We start from the raw sequence: 17771 nt of genomic DNA on the forward strand, positions 1-17771 counted from the left end.
AGGGAAACACAGGGCTCTAGTCTGGAAAATTGGTATTTTAGTAGAAACTCTTCCAGTCTTTCAGAGCACTTCTTGTTCCTCTTCCAAAATATGGTGTCCCTTGTGTGTGTGTTCCTTCACCCTTTCCCTCATAGTTCAGATATTCTGAAGACAAACTCAAGCAGCAATTCTTGATAAAGAAAGATTTATGATTTTTCTAATTTCTAGAAAGTCTTAGAGCAAGAAATGAATTTGTCACACATGAAGCACATTTTAGTTTCATTTTTTTTTTTTTTTTGGTTTTTCCAAGACAGGGTTTCTCTGTGGTTTTGGAGCCTGTCCTGGAACTAGCTCTTGTAGACCAGGCTGGTCTCGAACTCACAGAGATCCGCCTGCCTTTGCCTCCCGAGTGCTGGGATTAAAGGCGTGCGCCACCACCACCTGGCTTAGTTTCATTTCAAATGTTTCAAAGTAGAAACCACAATGAAGTGATCTCTAACATCAGTTTTCAGTGAACATGGTAAATTATTTACTTCCTCCAAGGCTAGCTATTACACAAAAAAAAATATGTTTTTTTTCTTGAAGCTGAAGACAACTGTGATGTCTAATGTCTTTACAAAATCATTTTCAGGAATAGAGTTTTTCTCTCATATGAGTTTATCCGTATTTCTTGACTTCAACATGATACGAATAGACTTTAAAATATTTATAGCACTAGAAACATGGCTGGGCAATTAAGAAATATTCATTCCTACGACCAAGGCCTAATTTTTGACAACTTCCTGTAATTCTTGCTACAAGAAGATCCTAGGGTCGAACATTCTCAGAAGCCAACATGAAAAATTTATGTATCCACACAAACATATGCCATCACATAATTACAATTAAAACAACTCTTTAAACAAAGTTTTTCACATATGAAAGTTTCTCTCTTATAAGCATTCATTTCTATAACACAGGCATTGAGGCACCTTCAAAATAACTATGCTGTAAGCAAAGGCTTTATCACACTAATTACATTCATTAGATTTCTCTCCAGTATGCGTTCTTTTATGTACTTGGAGATGACAATGGCGTGCAAAGGCTTTTCCACACTGATTACATTCATAGGGCTTCTCTCCAGTATGGCTTCTTTCATGTTTTCGGATTCTACTCTGACATGCAAAGGCTTTTCCACACTGATTAGATTCATAGGGCTTCTCTCCAGTATGGCTTCTTTCATGTATTTGGAGAGTACTGTGATGTGCAAAGGCTTTTCCACACTGATTACATTCATAGGCCTTCTCTCCAGTATGGCTTCTTTCATGTATCTGAAGATGACTGTGATGTAAAAAGGCTTTGCCATATTCTTTATGTTCAAAGAGTTTCAATCTAGTATTTTTTCCTTCTATCTTATCCTGGGCCTTTACTACTAAAGTAGCCTATTAGAACTTGTGCTACAAAATTCATTAAATGGATTTGCTACACATATAGTACACTTTTATATCTACCTCCCATATTGCAAAATAGAAGCCACAATGTGATCCTCACATAAGTCTTTACTGGACTTGATTAATTATTTACTTCAAGGCTACAATGAAAAAGAGATGAAATAAGTTTTTTTTCCTTGAAATTAAGACAACTGTGATGTCAAAAGTCTTTACAAATTTGTTTACATGAATAAGGTTTCTCTCTTGTATGAATTCCTCCCTATTTACTGATATCAAGATGATAGAAAGAAAGCTTTAAAATATTTACAGAGCTAGAGACATCATCAAGCCCTTAATGCAAGTTCATTCCCAGGACCAAGGTCAGGTTTTGACAACTTTCAATAATTCCTGCTACAAGAACCTACTTGGGAACCAGAACACACAAGCACATACCTACATAAAGACACAGTGACATGGCATAATTAAATTAAAACAAATCCTGAAACTAATTTTCACTTGTGTTTTTCTATTGTAATTCCTGTAATATGGGTGTTGAGGCATCTAAAGGTTTACAGAGTTTTTCTCCATTATGAATTGGATCATGTAACAGAAAGCAACATGTTGGCTTGAAGTCAGTGAAATCAACCATTCTCAATCTGTGGTATCATATGGGAAGATTTAGGAAAAGCTGCCCTGCTGGAAGAAATATGTCACTGGGGTTGGCCTTTACATATGCACACCATTTCCAGTTTATCCTTTCTGCTTCATGCTGCAGGTTGATGTGAATTTTTTGCTTCTTATTTTAACTGCCATGTTTGACACTTGTTTCCAGGTCACTTTCACATTGGTCCTGTATTTCTCTAGAACCAAGGGCCAAATTAAACCCTGGCATAAGTTCACTTAAACATGTTGCTTTATCACAGCAACAGAAAGGCACTAATACATGTCCATGTATTCATTATACATGGACCTAGATTCATTATCTCATATAATTGAAGAGAAGTATGAAATATAAAAAAAATTTCATTATCATTTAAATTTATAGGCCTATTGTCCATGTGAGTTTGTAGGTGAAAACAAAATAAAGAGGGACATTATAATGCTTGAACAGTTCCAAGGGTCAAACCTTGGGAACCAGAATGAACATGAACATACCCACACAAAGAAACACTGACATGGCATAATTAAAACTAACACGAATCTTGAAATTTAAACATGTTGCTTTATCACAGCAACAGAAAAGGCACTAATACACATCCATGAAGTTTTATACCTGGATCATTATCTCATTTAATTGAAGAGAAGTATTTAAATTCATAGGCCTTTGTTCATGTGAGTTTACAGATGTACACATTATAATGCTTGAACAGATTGTTGGCACATGTCACACTGATTTCTCCATAATAAATACTCTTGTGTAATAGAAATTAAGTGTGGTTGCTAAAGATCTTACCAAATCATTTATATTCAGATTCCCTATGGTATGACTCTTTTTCATATCCTCAAGTCTAATGTTATATTCAAAGGCTTTAACAGACTAACAACATACTAAAAGTTTTATTATTGTATAAAGAACAAGAACCATGACTTACAAAACTCTGCCACATTAACTACATTCAGATGATTTTTTTCTTATGATTTCAAAGATTACTCGTACATTCAAAGGTTTTATCACATTGATGATATTTGTAGGATTTCTCTCCAGTATGTGTTTTTTTATGTATTTTAAGATTGCTGTGATATGCAAAGGCTTTCCCACATTGATTGCATTCGTAGGGTTTCTCTCCAGTATGTGTTCTTTTATGCATTTGAAGAGTATTGTGTTGTGCAAAGGCTTTATGACACTGATTGCATTCATAGGGTTTCTCTCCAGTATGTATTCTTTCATGCATTTGAAGATGACTGTGATATGCAAAGGCTTTACCACACTGAGTACACTGATAGGGTTTCTCTCCCGTATGTATTCTTTTATGCATTTGAAGAGTACTGTGTTGTGCAAAAGCTTTACCACATTGATTACATTCATATGGTTTTTCTCCAGTATGTGTTCTTTCATGCATTTGGAGGCCATGTTGGGATATATAAGCTTTACCACATTGATTACATTCATAGGGTTTTTCTCCAGTGTGTGTTCTTTTATGCATTTGAAGAGTACTGTGATGAGCAAAGGCTCTACCACAATGATTACATTCATAAGGTTTCTCTCCAGTATGGGTTCTTTTATGCCTTTTAAGACCACTATGATGAGCAAAGGCTTTACCACATTGATTACATTCATATGGCTTCTCTCCAGTATGTGTTCTTTTATGCATTTGAAGAGTACTGTGATGAGCAAAGGATTTACCACATTGATTACATTCATACGGTTTCTCTCCAGTATGGGTTCTTACATGCATTTGAAGAGCACTGTGCTGGGCAAAGGCTTTATCACATTGATTACATTCATAGGGTTTCTCTCCAGTATGGGTTCTTTCATGTATTTGAAGATGACTCTGATTTGCAAAGGTTTTACCACATTGATTACATTTGTAGGGTTTCTCTCCAGTATGTGTTCTTTTATGTATTGTAAGACAAATGTGATATGCAAAGGCTTTACCACACTGATTACATACATATGGTTTCTCTCCAGTATGTGTTTTTTCATGCCTTTGAAGATGACTGGGATATACAAAGGCTTTAGCACATTGGTTGCATTTGTAGGGTTTCTCGCCAGTATGTGTTCTTTCATGCATTTGAAGATGACTGTGATATACAAAGGCTTTCTGACATTTATTACATTCATACGGTTTCTCTCCAATATGTATTCTTTGATGCATTTGGAGAGTACATGAAAAGGCTTTACCACATGGATTACATGCATAGGGTTGCTCTCCTGTATATGTTCCTTTATGTATTAGGAGACTACTCTGACATCCAAAGGCTTCACCATACTGAATACCTTCATAGTGGTTCTCTCCAGTATAAATTCTTTGATGCCTTTGAAGATTACTGTGATATGCAAAGGTTTTAACACATTGAGTACATTCAGGTTTCTCTCCAGAATGACTTCTTTTGTGCCTGCAAAGAAAATTGGCACATGTAAAAGTTTTACAACCTTCATAACACTGCTGAATCTTTATATTTGTATGAATCAATTTTACTATTTGATCTAATTGTAAACAGTAATTAGAACTTAAGTTTTTATGATTGGTTTACACTAATGCTGTTCTCTTTCTTTTTTTTTTTTTTTCAGACAAATTTTTTTCTTTTTAATTGAGTACTTCATTCAGATGTTTCTTCTGCTGGCTTCTGCTCTGGGAGCAGCTAGGTCCCCACATCAATATTACAACTGACTTGACCAAGTGAACATAGGCCCCAAACCAGGGCTTTTGGAACAGCAAAACAATAAAGCAAAAGCAAAGCCTCTCCTTTCACTCAGGAAGGACTGGGAGTCACTGGGTCCAATCCCACCCTGCAACTGTAGACACCTTGGAGTCTGGACTGCACAGAAACTTGGGAGCTAGGAATAAGGTAGCAGTCCCATGTACTCTAACTCAAGCATCTGACCACCAGCCTCTTCCAATAGGAATGGACCTACTCTTGAAGGAGTTTTGGCATCTACTTAATTTCCCAAAGAGGTGTAAAATATACCAAAAGGAATATAACGGGTCAGAATAAGTCAGCTTTCTCACGACGAACTTTCCTGAGTAACAACTTTTGGTTGTTGAGAAGCCACAGCACAGTATTTCAAAGTGACAAAATCCGGGGCAATCACAGAGTACATCCAGCAGTGGCTTAATGTTCAAGGACAGGTTTACACAGGACATAGGTGTACACACCTCTTTTCTTCAGTGTATATGGCAAGTAGCCAAGACTCCTGATCATTAAAATAAGTTATTTTGTACATTACAGTGCACAGAGGAAAGGAACTTTCACAGAGGTGACCAAAAGGCATTGTACAGAGAAAGTCTCATGGTGAGTGGCAGCCAGGGCCTGCAGCCTTCAGGAGCTTGACCCCTGCTCTTTGGCTGCAGAGGCCTTAGGAGCAGCTGTTTCCTCCACTTGCTCAACTGGCTTTGCCTCCTCTTCCTCCTCCTCGTCTTGGGGATAGAGGTCCGGGTATTTCTGCATGCACTCCTGCATGGCCCGAAACTGGTCTATACAGTCTGATCCCTTGATTTCCTCTTTGCTGTGGTGGAAGCAGGAAAAGGCAGACTTGAACTGTTCCCCACAGGGGCCGCTGGCCATTCCCCCAAGGCACGGGCAATTCCAGTTAATATCTCCATTGGGCAGTATCAGTCCGTGCTCCTCATAGGGATCATTGGGGTCATCAGCCACCAGCTCCGCACTGCTAGGAGTTTCATGGTCTTCTTTGGTCACAAATATTATCCGATCCTTCCCTTCTTGCCGGCAGTAGGACATGGCTGTTCCCGACGCTCGCAGCTCTCCGAGGCAGCCGGCGCGACTCTGCTGTTCTCTTTCATTGAGAGTTATTTTACACATTAAAGATACCTGTTATGTTAAGAGTCTTTATTACCTGGCTCACATTTATGGCATCTTTTTCTCTATGAGATTTTTCACATATTTGATGAGAACTGGAAGAATTCAAACCTTTACCCCACTTATTCCATTTATAAATTTTCCTATATTGTGAGTCATACTACATTTGCAAAGTGAACCAGGACAAAGAGAAGTATTTACACATTTCTAGTACTTATAGGGCTTTCCTGTATTATTAGTTTGTTGATGTATTACCAATGTAGATGGAAAACCAACTGCTTGTAAACCCAATTCACATTCAACAAATTTATTCAACATGGGGACAACTACATATCTTCTAATTGTTCTCAGATGGAGAGAGGTACATTGCTCCTTTTCATATCCCTATATTCATATGGCTTGATTCCAGAGTGACATATAACATACCTATTAAAGAAAGAATAACAAATAAAAGGTTTCCACATTGCATTCACACATTTGACTTTCTGTTTCACATAGACATATGGCATAGGGATTAAGGTTTCTCCAAAACTCCCCCTAGCTTTTGACTCTAACTACCTATCCATCTAATTAAACTTAGCAAAGTCAGAACAGCTATATGAATAACACTAGTTTTACTATGGTCTACTTGCTTATTAGAAGGCTTTCAACATATACTTATCAACTATTCAATGAGTATATCTTTTGTAATATGAGTGGTTTGAAACTAAATGGATTGACTATTTTACAGCATGGATCTGATGGAGCAAAGAATGATTCAAATGGTGATATCTGTTAAGGCATTGATTCCTTGTCTTCCTTCTTAAAAGTATGACTTGCAGACATAATTCAATCACCTGCCATTGAAGTATATGGTTTTGGATACTTTAATAATCATCAAAGCATTTTAAGTTGTGAACATTTACACCACTGGCTTTTCTTGAAAACTTCCAGATACATTTAAAATATCTTCAGAGGCACATTTGCATCTACTTACACATTAAAATTACCTTTTATGTCTTTGAGAACTGTGACAATGTTCTTCAATATTATGATCTTGCCAGTTGTAGCCTAAAATACAGTGTCAGAAAATGTATGATATATTATTGGAAATTGTGTAAAATTTAAGTTACTATCTTCAGTGATCCTTAGAACCATGCCTGATTTATTAACCTCATTCTTCCTCATTCTCAATAAAAAAATACAGAAGAGTAGTAATAGCAAAGAAACAGTTGTCTCTTTATTTCAATACATGAAGGAAAATTTACAGTATTACCTATAGCAGTGAGGTTCATATAAGTCTCCAGCATCACATCTTTGTAGAGATTCTTCTGGGAATGATCAAGCAAAGCCCACTCTTCCCGAGTGAAGTCGACATGGACATCATTATAGGTCACTGTATCCTAAAATATGCCGTACATTCATACAACAAAAAACATACTGACAACATTGTAAATGTATACTTCTTTGACACTATAGTCATATAATTCTGGTGTTTCCCACACTTTTTCTAGGACATAGACATGTAATATAATCATCAATTCACTTTAGAATGAAACCAAATAGGTTTACCTCTGTTATTTCTGAATGGGACATCACCTTGCAAGAAAAATATATACTAACATAGAGAGACAAGCAAGCAGATCAACAGTATGGAGTACATATCAGAGAAATTGTATGAACAATTACTAACTATAAAAAATATGAGCAGGCTGGGTGTTTTGGCTCATGACTTTAATCCCAGAAATCAGAAGGTGTCAGGAGCTGTTTCCTCCTAGGATTATTGCAGGAACCATCACCCTGGGGAGTCTGCAGAGAACCCCACACCCCTAATTGTGTTAGGAATCGTTCTATTGACAGAGCCTACCCCACACCCAAATTGGCTGTTAATGGAGAGCTATCTGTTAGGGGAACCTGCCCCACATTCCAAACTATCTAGAGAACTAGGTGTGTCAACTCGTAGTAGTGAACTCCTGACCTACGTGACCTGACCAAATGTAACCTCCTGGCCTATGTAACCAACATGAACCACGTGACCAACGTGAACCATGTGGCAAGAGCCCAGACTCCTCCCTCCTCCCCCCAATTCCTTATCCTATATAAGCTGTGACCCTGTCTCTAATAAATGAAGGATTTGACAGGAACCCCCGCTTGGCCTTCTTCTTCTCTCTTAGCCCATTATCTTACAGATAGTGCCTCTCCGGGACCCTGGAATAACTGACTGCAGGGTGGGTTACAACCCCTTAGACTAAGTAACCCATCCAAAGTGGTTTACAAGAAGGCAGAGGCAGATATACCTGCCTCTGAAGTGAATGATAGCCTAGTCTATGCAAACAAATTCAGGACAGCAAGAAGTAACTATTAAGTATCTGTTAAATCAATCATACAAAAAAGATTGAAAGAACTCAGAGTTTGTTTTATTGAAGTTTCTACAAAGTTATGCATTCACTCCAGATCTGTATTCATTTTCCAGAAACCTAAAGTGCTCTAGTTTAAACTATAACTTTAATAAATCTTAATAAAAGGAACTGTGCGTTTAAACAGTTACAAATAGACAGATGAAAATGTTTGCAACGTAAATGTTGATCACAAATAATCAACACAGGGCAGAAGAGATAGCTCAAAAGTTAAGAGCCCTTCCTGGTCTTGCATTTAAGTGTGTTCAATTGCCAGTACTTTCAACTATCCATCATTCCAAGCTCAGGGCCTCTTTTGACTACTGCAAAGACCAGGCACACATGTGGGGCATACCCATGTATACAGGCAAAAGAATCATATTTATTAAGGGAAAGAAAAACATAACAAGAAGGAAGAATGCTACATACCTGTAATCCAGGCATTTATGAATACTTCCTGGATCATGAATACTGCCATCCTAAGAAAGAGATTGATAATCTGCCAAATTTCAAAATCTAAGTTGGGGTAAAGCTCAGCAAAAGAGCATATGCTTGACATGTACAAAAACCTACACTCTATGCCTATCACCCAAGAATATACATAAAAAACCAAGGAATATTGGCCCACCTTTAATCCCAGAACTTGGGAGCAAGAGTCAAGGGAATCTCTGAGTTATAGGTTATCCTGATCTACAGAGCAACTTTCAGGACAGACAGGGCTACTCAGACAAACATTGTTTTCAGAAATAAAAAATGAAAACAACAAAACTTAAAAAAAAACCTCAGGCTAGCAAAATGGCTTAGCACTGAATAATAATTAGTTCAAATTTATCTTATGTGATTTAGGGATACCATCATTAATGGTGGTGAAGTCATGACAACACAAGAAGGAAGCTGGCTGATTGGTTTCAACCACAACACCGTTTAGAAACAAAGAACAAGAAATGAGTTGAGACTATAGACATTCCAATCCCATCCCCAATGAGGAATTTCATCCAGGAAGGTTCCTCCTACTAAAGATTCCACAAGCACCCCAAAGAAAACCACCAAAGAGAGACACATGCTCAATTGCATCATCCTATCTGGGAGCTTTTCTTAATTCAGTAAACAAGATTCTGACCTAGGTCACCATAGGCTCAGAGTCATCCATGAAGAAAATGTATTTAGTCATGTCAATGATCCTCATAGTCTGCAACAGCCCCTACAATGTTCAAATGTCCAAAGTCTCTTTTGATACTCAAGACAATCTCTTGACTGTGTTATCTTGTAAAATCATAAAACAAACTAAATCTTTCCATAATACAATGGCACAGAATACCAATTCCCATTACAAAGGTGAGGAATTGAAACATAGTGAGGGAAGATTGGACCAAGGCAAGATTGAAACCCAGAAGGGCAACATTCAAATCCAGTAGCTTTGTGTCAGACACATGGGGTTTCAGTTTCAAAGGGCTTAGATGGCTGTATCACCACAACTTCCCATACATCTCACTCTTTGGTTACATTCACTCCATATATGCAGCTCTCCATGGAAGATGTCTCATAGCTTAAGTATCTCAACATCGTATGTTCTCAAAATACAGCCCAGGCTTCACCCTCACAGCATCATTCAATGAAATCTATCTCTTCACTGGAGCTGAGACTCCACCAAACACAAATGCCTACAACAGTGCTAAACAGAAATCACAGACTAAGAATGAATGCCCTTAACTTTTGCATCTTTCTTGTTTCCAGAACCAGTACAACATTGATGACTTGCCCAAATTTCGCTGCTAAGTTGTGATGAACCCTACCATGATTGGTCCAGAGTTAGAGCAGGCATTGTATGAAGTTGCTTCCTGGAACTAGAAGTCACTTTGCCTAAACCTTCCGTTAACCAATGGCACAGAAAGATGGATTATTACCCTTTGGGTACTTTGCAAAGCTTCTAATGAAGAGCAAGGGCCTTCTCTTTACTGGTGACAAGCTTCCTAAAAATTCCGATCTGTTCAGCACTTGACTGCCATCTGAGACTACCTACTGCTGTTTTTATCTATAACCCACAGACATTTTTTTATTTTATTTTACATACCAACAGTTTCCCCTCCCTCCTCTCCTCCTGTTCCCACCACCATCTCCTTTCTACTCCCTACCCATCCACTCCACCTCCATCTCCATTAAGATGGGGTAAGGTCTCCCTCGGGAATCAACAAAGCATGGCAGACCAAGTTGAGGCAGGAACCAAGCTCTTCACTGCTGCATCAAGGCTGAACAAGGCATCCCACCATAAGGAATAGGTTCCAAAGAGCCAGCTCATACCTCAGGGATAGGTTCTGGTCCCATTGCTAGGGTTCCCACAAAAGACAATAGGGTAGTTGCCAATCTTATTGCAGGGGAAGGCAGTTTACACACCCTTTCCACTATTGCTAGGAGTCTTCGCTGGGGTCATCCTTGTGGGTTCCTGGGAGACTTCCCTGGCACCAGCTTTCACCCTAGCCCTATAATGTCCCACTCTTTCACGCTATCTCTTTCATTACCCTCCCACTCCGTCCTGCCCCCAACTCAACCATCCTGACCCCTGATTTTCCCGTTCCCCATCCCATTCCAAATACTCATCCCCACCCCCCATTTACCCAGGACATGTCATCTATTTCCTCTTTCCAGGGAGATCCATGCATTCCTCTTAGGGTCCTGCAATAGGCCTAAGCAGCTAAAATTAACCAATGGTAGTAAAACATATTCACAGCATACAGAGGGAAATCCCACATCATACACAAATCTGTCAATGTAATCCATCATATAAACAAACTGAAAGAAAAAAAAACCACATGATCATCTCATTAGATGACTTTTAGACATGTAATAACAGTCATGAACCCCATTATAACCAAGACATTACCAGAACCCAGTGATATCACCCACTCCAGAAAACCAGACACAGTCCCAGAACTACTGGTCAGTATATAAGCAGAAATATATAAGCTCTGCTCTGTACATGTGGAAAGATCACTTTGATCAGTTCTGTGGTTAGAGCATCTCCCCCAGGATCCTGACCCTTTAATAAGAGACTTCTGTTAGAGACTTCAGCTAAGATACTTTGCACAGGTGAGCAGCCTTGGTAAGATAGGCTTAGGACCATAGTTGGGAATTCAGAGTGGGAACCTTGTATAATGAACAACAGCATAATAAAATATAACTTTTGTTATACTAACTATGCATATCTATCTTCTTGCTCACAAGAGGTAGGATCACTTTCCTATGATGGATGATTAGATGTAAGTCTGCATCAGAGTGAGGAAAGGAAAACTTTTCCAAAACAAACACAAGATGACAGATTTTTAAAGAAACAATGTACTGATTTATATTATACACCAAAAGCAACTTGTTTTGCTATAATTGCACTATAAGTCACAAGTACTTTTAAAAGCAAATTTATCCCCAATTTTTATGTGTATGTTTGTATGTTCAAGAGAACATCTTCCATTTATGTACAGGTGACACTCCAGAAAAGAGGCTATCAGATCCTCTAACCTAGAATAGCAGGTTATGAGCCTCCTGATTTGGGTGCTGGGATCTGAACACAGGTCATCCCCAAGAATTTGTGTTGAGTGACCTACCACGCCCCATACTACATTTTATCCAATTATCTAAAAGTCTTTCACAGATTTACAACTAAAATAAAACCTAAATGAATGATCCTTGGGAACATGATTCATCAATATTAAGATGTTGTTTATCGTTAATTTGTAACATGAACCAAATACAATCCAAAGACAATGCCCAACAATTTGTAACAGGAAAGCTGATTGCAAAGCTACATGCACAATGGAAACACTAAGAATGCTCAATGGGATTACAAGAAACAGTACACATGTTGACATAATGTGACTTCTATATTTATCACAAAAGATACAACAACAAACAATGTGCATTTATTCATTTGTGAATGAATAAAGATGATGGAGAGAAAAAAGGCAAGAACAAAAGCAGAAAAATAAGGTCAACTTTCCATCAAAAGAACAAAAGAAATTCAGCCAGGAAAACTGATTTTGACCAACATTACGCAGCTGACTACGATTCTATATGCATAGAAATTAAATGAACATAGATTTTACAAGCCCCACAAAATTATCTCAAAGTGACCCTTAAACTGTCAACTTTCTGAATGACCATCCAGCTACTGATATTTCTTCCAGAGATGCTCCATGCTCTAGAGCTACCTGCAAATGGAGGTGATTTCCTCTAGAGCCTAATAAGGCTCTAAAGTCTCTCATGCCCCATTGTGGTTCAGGCAAACCCAGCCTCAATGATGCCCAATCAAAAAACAATGTAGAAGAATAAACTAATGTCTGCTTCCTGTTACATGGAGTATGGTAAAAGATGTGCTATCTGTGCTATTCAGCTGTCCAATACCATACAAACCTAAGATACCATTACAACTCAGAAACTCCTTTTGTGCCCTAGAACTGAACTTTACTGAATCACACCATGGTGGCTAGCAATAGCAGAAAGTTGAAAACATTCTAATCATGTACTGCTGAAGAATAGTGCCCATCACCTCCTTTCTACCAGTTTCTAAACCATCTGTAACATTTGTAAAATAAACCTGAAAGTGGAATGTAACATTCAGAACTTATAGAAATTAGGCCTTCAGTTTTCCAAACTGTCTTCCACTGCACAACAGGAGCAAGGCCTATATGTGCACACTGGACAATGATATTACCAGGCATCACAGTCTCCGATGTTAGGGTGTCAGAGCCTCCCCATCCCCAAGGAATCCACACTCAACAAAGCTCACAGGCCAAGGACCACTGCTCAGGTCACCACACAGATCAAAAGAACCTCAGTCTGGCTCATGGTCCATCACAGTCGAAGCAGCTCTGACCACTCGGCCAACCTGTTATTCCTGGTCTGGGGACAGTGGCCCCCCATTCACCATGGCATAGCTTGAGGTCTTCCATACAGCTCCCTACAGCAGAACAAGAGGAGAATCCTGGAATAAACCTGTAAGCTACCTCTCACTGATGCCCCTGATTGCTAAGTCTTCCCAGAGTATCCAATTAGCTTGGGCCACCAGTCTGGATTCAGGATATTAGCAGTTACCCTACTAAGTGAGCAGAGATCAAATAACTCAGACCTCACAGGCCCTCCCAGCTATACCCTTCTATGCTAAGGTCAGACAGGGCCCTAATCTGGGAAATTTGTAGTTTAATAAAATCCTCCATTCTCCCAGGGTACTTCCGGTTCCTCTCCCAAGGCATAGGGTCCTATGTGTGTGCACATTCCATTACACACTCAATGCCCAATATAGCCAACCCTTTGCTTCATAACTGGGAAGTTCTGCAGCCAAACACAGGTCACATTCAAACAGTAACTGTTGCTAAACAAAAAGAGGCCATGGATTAGAACACAATGAAGGGTCAATGGGAGGGCGTTGAGGCAGGAAAGAGATGGTGGAAATAATGTAATTATAATTCTGAACACTATTTGGAAAAGTTGGAACAGGATTCATGTCCACATGCTACAGAGACTAGGGATTGTATTAGAGCACACCAAGTATTACACTCGCCATTTCTCTCAGGGTATACATCTTAAGCCCGGAAAACACAGTCATGGCAGGGCCACACCATTTTATTGACTTTTTCTATTTAGGTTGAACTGGTGTAGTTATAGTAATTGGTTTCATGGTAAGTTCAGTTTTTTATCCAGATTCTTGATTGGCTTGTCTGTGGACCTAAGAAACGGCCAGTCAGAATATTTATTGAGCATCTACAATTTATTGCCTCACTGCTCATTGCTAATGTCAACTACTGTCACAGCAGGAAAGTTTTCACCCTACTTCTGGCCCATCCCTTTCTGTGTTGTGACTGCACCTGCTTTACAGTTGGCCAGTGAATTCAGTTCTTACACAGGTCCCACTTCATTTGTAAATTCACAATAAAATCTAGAGAAGCTGAGGGATACTCATCTATTTTTCCTTCCCACAGACCAGCCAAGACCCAGCCTGGAAGGAGTTTCAGGACTGTCTTCCCACCACTGAGCAGCAGAGGCAGGACTAGGTATTCAAAGCAATTCTCAATAATATAGCATGAGGCAAGCCTGAGCTACGGGACACACTGATCTAAACCAGTGGTCCTCAACCTTCCTAATGCTGTGACTCTTTAATACAGTTCCTTGTGATGTGGTGACCCCCAACTATACAATTACTTTTACTCCTACTACATAAGTATAATTTTGCTATTATGAATTGTAACATAAATATCTGTGTTTTTTGATGGTCTTAGGTGTGACAGGGTCATCTGAGCCCCAAAAAGGAGCCATGCACCCCCAGGTTGAGAACCACTGATCTAAACTGATGATAGATAGATAGATAGATAGATAGATAGATAGATAGATAGATAGATAGATAGGAAAAATGGAATGAAAATTTTAAACTGGAAATATTGAAAAATAGAAACAAATAGAGATAAGAGAAGTAATGCATTTAAAGAAAATGAAATTTTAAAATGATACCAATAATTGACTTTTTAAAATGATAAAAATAATTGGAAGAACACTTAGCTATATTGGCTTTGAAACAGCGTAGGCACTTCCCTGGTAGCGAGAATGCCACTAGTAAGAGGCTGTGCGAGTTTGTTGCATGTAAAATGTTAGCCACTGAGTGCTGTAAGCTGACACATGGAGTTACAGACAATAGCCTGTGACTTTGTTGCATGTAAAATGTTAGCCACTGAGTGCTGTAAGCTGACACATGGAGTTACAGACAATAGCCCGTGTCTCAAACTTCTGAGTTGACTTAACTGTTTCAACCAGAATTGCACATATCTGCATAGGAGAGTCCGTTAATTGGAAACTGGATACTTAGTAGTTCAAGCTATTTTCCCTAAACTGTACACCCACCAATTCTGTCTTCATTCAACATGCAAGAAATTGATACATGCTGGGAAATCACACAGAAAGTCACTCACCCTACCCCATCAGGTCCTTCTTTGTAGTGGATAGCCCTGCAGCTCACCGGCTTAAATTCCAGTCTGCGATCTAGCTATTGTACATTCTGTTCCCCTCTGCAGTGTACACAGGGCACGGTTCCTCCTCTTCTGGTCTGAAGGGAGAAGCCATGCTCCACCCACAAATCCTTTCCCTGTTCTGCAATGGACAGTCCACTATGTGACTCAAACTGGTAATTTCAGAACTCTGTGGTGCTACAGAGCTGTAATCCAAGAATTTAGGGTGTTCAGTCAGGAGGAGAGCAGGGGCTACAGACAGGGTTCAAGACCACCACAATCAACATAGGAGACCTTGGCTCAAGACTACTTTTCAAAAAGGCTTGAAATGCAGCTGTTGTAGAATTAACATACCTTAATGGCACGCCAGGACTTAATGTTGGTGGTGACCCTGCAATGGCCCCTTGAGCAGCATGCTAGAGGCCTTTGATGGGAAGGTGGGCCTTTTGGCTGGCTGCAAATCAGGGCTGTCTGATTCGTTATGGGAATGTAGCCTAATGGTGAACAAACATTTACATCTTATCACACTAATCTCTAATAGGTATGGTTAGCATACTATTTATCTTTGGGATATTTGGGGTGCAGCCCTCCCTTACCTAAATTCTGCTTTGTATGACTTTATGTCTCCTAAACATTGGTAAATCCTTATACCATCAATTCTATAACCATCGATTCTACTCTTCTACATCACCATTTAACAGTGAACACTACTCTACACAGGAGATACCTTTTACAAGCTCCACAAAATTAACTCCAGACGGGTCCTAAACCTAAATGTTAAATGTTAGAAGTGCAGAACTTCTGGAGGATACTAGAGAAACCAGGGCTCTTCGAGTTTGGCAAATCTGGGGATGTCTCTCCACATGGGACAATATACGCACTACAGGCACCAGCATTCCACAGTGATGTCAACAAGAATATTTCTAAGCACAGTTCCGCTCCCAAAGCTCTGCGCTGACGGAGCCCAGGGAGCGAAATTATTAAGAGGCAGTCCCCACGGCCCAGGGAGTTGCAAGCACTACCCAGGACCACATAAGACCAGGCAGAAACATGCTGAACACTGTGTCTGGCCACTAGCTCCCACCCAGCCAGGAGAGGACCCACCACACCGGCTTCCCAGGCTCAGCCGGCCGCTCCACCCAGTCTGGGGACAGCGGCCCCTCACTCACCGAGACCAGACACACCTTCCCGTACGGGGGCAGCAAACCCACGCTCAACAGGGCCAGCAACTCCTCCCCATCTGCGGAGAGCAGCCCCTCGCTCACCATGGTGAAACTGGGGAGCTGACCCCGCTCTCTCCACAACGGAGCCCAAGGTGTAGCACAATCGACAGCTTCCGACTTCCTCAGTGAAAGAGTTGAGCCAGAAGAAGCCTTGCTCCCGGGAAGAACCCTCCCATCTGATTGGCAGGTCACGAGGCTATGATTGGCTAGTGGAGCCTGAGTGACAGGATCATGTGAGCTGAAGGAACCCGGCTCAGTGATTCCCAGCTCTGGCTTCTAATCTAAAGATTGCCCGGTGATTTGTTACTAAATTGTTAGAAATCTTTCATTCTGTGATTTGCTTAAACGTTTGAATTGCACTTGAAAGGATTATTTTTTAAAAAAAAAAAATCGATTTTAAAATTCAAATACACACCAGAGTTGGTTACTACGCCGTAAGAATGTCACTGTGTATAGTTTCATGTAGTCTGTGATACATACTCAGCTGAATTTGTTATTAAAATAAATCATGTCAAGAAAAGAGAGAGAGAGAGAGAGAGAGAGAGAGAGAGAGAGAGAGAGAGAGAGAGAGAGAGAGAGAGAGAGAGAGAGAGAGAGAGAGTTGCTGTTGATTTTGAGGCAAATCCCTACGCTGAGCCCGGTGTCACGCCGGAGGGTGGGGAGGCCTTTCCTGCGTCCTCTTGCTGCTTGACCCGTGGCCTCCAGTGGAGTGGAGCTTCCCAGATACTGAGCCTGTCTGGGCTGAGCAGGTTGGCTCAGGCCAAAGGGTTCACAGTGGCAGGGACATCGCGGGGCCTCTGCTCCAAGCCACAGGGCGGCTGCATGGTCCTACACGCCAGGCACCACACGGTGGATCTCCCTGGACTCTGGGTCATAGAACCACTAAACCGGCAAGGATATCGGTGCGCACCACAGGGCTGAGAACAGGCATGGATGAGACTAAGCGTAGTGACTACACACCACGAACTGGGACACAGTCCCTTGGCGCTCTCCACACCCCCACCATACCCAAACCTGTAGAATGCCCAGCTCCTGCCCCCGGAATCAACTTGCCCCACTATGGCCCCCTAGTGTGCCGCCCTCCCTCCAAGCCTGAGACCAAGGCAGAAGATATAAGGAAATGCTCCACACACAAATCTTTTTCTTGTTACTGTAATGGCATCTGTTCTGGGGGCTCCTCTTTTAGCATTAGCCAGAGATGGATGCACACTGTATCAAAGAGATTGTTGTTTATTAATTACTTATGTATATGGAATGATTTCTTCCTGGGAGGAGATATTAATTCTAGAATAGCTGTACCTCCAGCCATTAAGAAAATGTTTC

At 40.3% G+C, this 17771-nt stretch overlaps 1 protein-coding gene and 1 pseudogene across 4 annotated transcripts; both read right to left on the reverse strand.

The window, feature by feature from the left end:
- Positions 1 to 613: 613 nt before the first annotated feature.
- Positions 614 to 16614, reverse strand: LOC142847973 (zinc finger protein 431-like). Of its 4 annotated transcripts, XM_075969343.1 has the most exons (5): positions 16395 to 16576; positions 7123 to 7249; positions 6857 to 6917; positions 3040 to 4445; positions 614 to 1327 (listed from the first exon to the last, which is right to left on the reverse strand). In XM_075969343.1, the coding sequence occupies exons 1-5, from the start codon at positions 16491 to 16493 to the stop codon at positions 990 to 992; spliced, it is 2031 nt and encodes a 676-aa protein (XP_075825458.1). In that variant the 5' UTR covers positions 16494 to 16576; the 3' UTR covers positions 614 to 989. The 4 variants fall into 4 exon arrangements, with proteins under 4 accessions (XP_075825458.1, XP_075825454.1, XP_075825455.1 ...); XM_075969341.1 differs by lacking the exons at positions 614 to 1327; positions 3040 to 4445 and adding an exon at positions 6187 to 6293; XM_075969339.1 differs by lacking the exon at positions 7123 to 7249 and having other exon boundaries at positions 614 to 4445; positions 16395 to 16614.
- Positions 4968 to 5885, reverse strand: LOC142847974 (mitochondrial intermembrane space import and assembly protein 40 pseudogene; annotated as a pseudogene).
- Positions 16615 to 17771: the final 1157 nt, after the last annotated feature.

Source organism: Microtus pennsylvanicus, chromosome 4, assembly GCF_037038515.1.
Source record: "Microtus pennsylvanicus isolate mMicPen1 chromosome 4, mMicPen1.hap1, whole genome shotgun sequence".
NCBI lineage: Eukaryota > Metazoa > Chordata > Mammalia > Rodentia > Cricetidae > Microtus > Microtus pennsylvanicus.

What these genes read in the sequence shown, in the direction of transcription:
- LOC142847973 (XM_075969343.1), bottom strand. Translation starts at nt 16,493, where the DNA reads ATGGTGAGCGAGGGGCTGCTCTCCGCAGATGGGGAGGAGTTGCTGGCC. An exon ending in GGAAGGTGTGTCTGGTCTCG is followed by an intron (nt 7,250 to 16,394) that starts GTGAGTGAGGGG and finishes GGCATATTTTAG; the next exon opens with GATACAGTGACCTATAATGA. An exon ending in AGTTCTCAAAGACATAAAAG is followed by an intron (nt 4,446 to 6,856) that starts GTAATTTTAATG and finishes TTTTCTTTGCAG; the next exon opens with GCACAAAAGAAGTCATTCTG.